This window comes from Tribolium madens, unplaced genomic scaffold, assembly GCF_015345945.1.
Source record: "Tribolium madens isolate multiple individuals breed KSU strain unplaced genomic scaffold, Tmad_KSU_1.1 Scaffold_1;HRSCAF=32;Tcas5.2_LG8, whole genome shotgun sequence".
In the NCBI taxonomy this organism is placed as follows: Eukaryota; Metazoa; Arthropoda; class Insecta; order Coleoptera; family Tenebrionidae; genus Tribolium; species Tribolium madens.
In genome coordinates this window covers 3438074-3441680 of record NW_025400984.1, presented here as the reverse complement: position 1 = coordinate 3441680, position 3607 = coordinate 3438074, and the positions used below count along the sequence as shown (strand labels likewise).

The following is a 3607-nucleotide window of genomic DNA, read 5'->3' as shown; positions in this document are numbered from 1 at the left end:
TTTGTAGCAGAACTAAAATATTATTATAATAATTTAACGGTTTTTTTCCTGGTTAAATAAATAATTTTGATTCGTTTTCAATTACAATTACTAAACTAATAGAAAACTTATGGTAGATTTACAGAACGTATTAATCCCAATTAAATTTTAATTCGCGATTAACTTGGCCCTTGTCAATGCAAAATAAATGACAACTCAATTCGAATTAGTTTAATTCTGAAGTAAATTTTAATTAAACCACTCGCGGTAAACGCACACGTGGAATTAAACCTTCTTCTCGCAAATAAACAATGATTTAATTCATTTGTTGTTTTACATAAAATCAAGTTCAAAATATAGAAATCCTATATCGTACAAAAATTATGTTCTTCTTCTTGGATCTTCTTGGTATGGAAACGATGAACAAAAACACGATTAGTCCGTCACACCAAACTTTTATTTAAAACACAACGCGTTTCAACCACAAAGTGGTCATCCTCAGGTGAGAATAAAACTCAGTTTTAAAAAAATTATGTTAATTAATTTTATCTTGAAAAAACAGTTACAAAAAATTATTCAGTTAATAATGTTTTGTTTTATATTTTATTTTTATATTTTATATTATTTTATATTTTTCTTTAAGAAATGGTTTGTTAAATTTTTCATTAAAAAAATTCAACATTTTAATTAATTTGATGTTTGACAATTCAAAACAAATAGCAACTTAATTCGAATTAGTTTAATTTTGAATTAAATTTTCATTTCGCTTTTTGTAAACCACGTTCTAAAGGAATTTATCTTGAAACTACGTCAAGTTTGCGATCCTGCCTGCTTGCGGTTAGAAGGCATCCACAGCAGGAGCTGGTTTATTGAGGCGTCATTTTCACTTTGTTCGACTGTACCTGATCGAATTTATAGACCCAAGAAATGGTAATGTCAAAACTTGACAAGCGCCGTCGTGGTGTTTATGGTCCATCCATGGGCAAAACATGTATCCTGTTTGTGGACGACGTCGGAATGCCCCAGAAAGAATGCTGGGGGGCTCAACCCCCCGTTGAACTCCTCCGTCAATGGTTGGATCATGGTCATTGGTTCGATAAGGACACCACAGTGTTGCAATTGGTCGATATTGTAAGTCACATGATTGACAATTTAGTTACGCCCTTGTAGAATTTTATAGGGGCTATGGGACCCCCCGGTGGGGGGCGAAACGAAGTCACTGATCGGTTTTTGCGTCATATGCAAATCATCGCAATTGATTCGTTTGATGACAACACACTTTCGAAAATTTTCACGACGATTTTAGATTGGCATTTTTCGAAAGGGTACGAGGAGGCTGTGACAAGACTCCATAAATGGTGTGTGGGGGCCACTATGGATGTTTACAAACAGGCGATTTTACAATTTCTACCAACTCCTGCCAAAAGTCACTATACGTTTTCGTTGCGGGATTTTTCTCGTGTTATTAATGGTGTCATGTTGGTACCACCGAACCGGATGCAAGAACCGGAAAAGTTCATCCGGTTGTGGATCCACGAGTGTTATCGAGTCTTCCATGATAGACTTATCGACGAAAATGACCGGATTTTGTTATTCGACATTGTCAAAAATTCCTGTTATCAGAATTTCCGCCAACATATGGACAAAGTCTGCGAGATTTTAGTACCAGAAGGTGAAACTCTCAATCCGAGTCACATACGTAATTTATTCTACGGTAATTATATTGAGCCGGATGCTGAACCGAAATTCTACGACGAAATCCTCAATTTGGAGGACTTAACCGACAAAATGAACTATTATTTGAGCGAATATAATCTTATATCAAAATCGCCGATGAATTTGGTGATGTTTAAATTCGCCATTGAGCATGTTTCGCGCGTGTCACGTGTGTTGAATCAGCCCAATGGGAACGTCCTATTGGTGGGAATGGGCGGGTCTGGTCGTCATAGCTCCGCCCGGCTTGCGGCGGCCATAGCCGAACAGAACACGTACGAAATCGAAATCACCCGAACCTATGGCATTTACGAATGGCGCGAAGATTTGAAAAAATTGCTTTTGAAAGCCGGTTGTGATGGAAAACCGATCGTTTTTATTTTCGGCGATACACAAATCGCTGATGAAATGTTCATTGAGGATGTTAATACAGTTTTGAACACTGCTGATGTTCCCAATTTGTATGCGCCGGACGAAAAAGCCGAAATTTTAGAACGGATGCAAAATGCGGCTCGAGAGTCGGGCAAAAAAATCGATTTGACTCCTTTGGCACTTTATAATTTTTTTATTGAGAGAGTTAAGCATAATTTGCATGTGGCGCTGTGTATGAGTCCCATTGGGGATTCATTTCGAGTGAGATGTCGAATGTTTCCGTCTCTTATTAATTGTTGTACAATTGATTGGTTTCAAAAATGGCCCGAGGATGCGTTAGAACGTGTTGCTTACATGTTTTTGAGTCAGACTGATTTAGATTCGGATACAGTGGATGTGTGTGTTGGGATTTGTCAACATTTTCACACTACTGTGAGTAAATCGTCGGATTTGTTCTACAGAGAGCAGAAAAGACGTACTTACGTTACTCCAACTTCGTATCTCGAATTGATTCAAACTTTTAAAAGTTTTTATTATTTGAAAGTTGGGCAGATTACGACGCAAAAAAATCGATATGAGACGGGATTGGATAAGCTGGATTTTGCAGCAGGACAGGTGGGTTTTGTGCAATGTTTCAAGAAATTTTTTTAAATAACAAAATAATAAACAATTTCATGATAATAACGTCAAGTTAAATCGATTTTAATGTCAAACGTATGAAAGGTTTGGACCAAAGCTTTTTTTACATACATCGCAAACAATTGTTTAAAATAAATAATAAAAAGTGAAAAAACGATGAAATAATAAGAATAATAATAATAGCATAGTAACAACAACTAATTGTAATAATAAAACGTTATTCTTTCTTGACTTTTCATTACACAAATTTACAAAAATAAATAAAAAAAATTATTATCACCTACCAATGAGACTTTGACATTTTTCTTTTAAAAAGCCAAAACTACAATTTCATAGTTAATATTTCAGTTACTTTTGTTTTAAAAATATACATAAAAAAATTAACTTTTTGTAATATAGTTTTTTTTAAGTAAGGTATTTTAAGTTAATTAATTTTATCCACAATCACTCTCTAAAGAGATTTTATTCCACACTTTAGATGCGTATAAAGTACCACTTTATCCACTAGTGGAATAAAGTAACTTTATTCCACCGTTAGTAAACAGCGTACCGCGTAACAGCTTACTACGTTTAACCGAAAGCACATTTGGCGTGACGTTTAAATGTCAGTTTAATTTTTAATTAAGTTTGGAATAATTTGGGCCTGTGATTGTGGATAATTAATTTAAAATTCATAATAAAAAAATTAAAATTCTACTAAATAAAATCCAAAAAAAAATCTGTCAGAGGTGTGCGTTATTGTTATGAACATGCAATCTTACATTGCATTTTTCTCTGGGGAGCGAGTTCTGGCGCACCCTGTATACTTAGTAATGTGACAAAATATTTTTTTTTTTAGAAAATCTACCAAAATGTACTGTTTTATGGTACTTTTGACAGATAATTAATACGTAAAAAAACAAAA

The 3607-nt window shown here is 34.3% G+C and overlaps 1 protein-coding gene across 2 annotated transcripts in view; it reads left to right on the top strand.

The window, feature by feature from the left end:
- Positions 1 to 3607, top strand: part of LOC123003952 (dynein axonemal heavy chain 3) — a 27091-nt gene that overhangs the window by 14902 nt on the left and 8582 nt on the right. For both annotated transcript variants that reach the window (XM_044397028.1, XM_044397027.1), the window contains 2 exons: positions 898 to 1110; positions 1150 to 2679. In XM_044397028.1, coding sequence (XP_044252963.1) covers positions 898 to 1110; positions 1150 to 2679 — 1743 coding nt within the window. The remainder of the gene's footprint in view (positions 1 to 897; positions 1111 to 1149; positions 2680 to 3607) is intronic.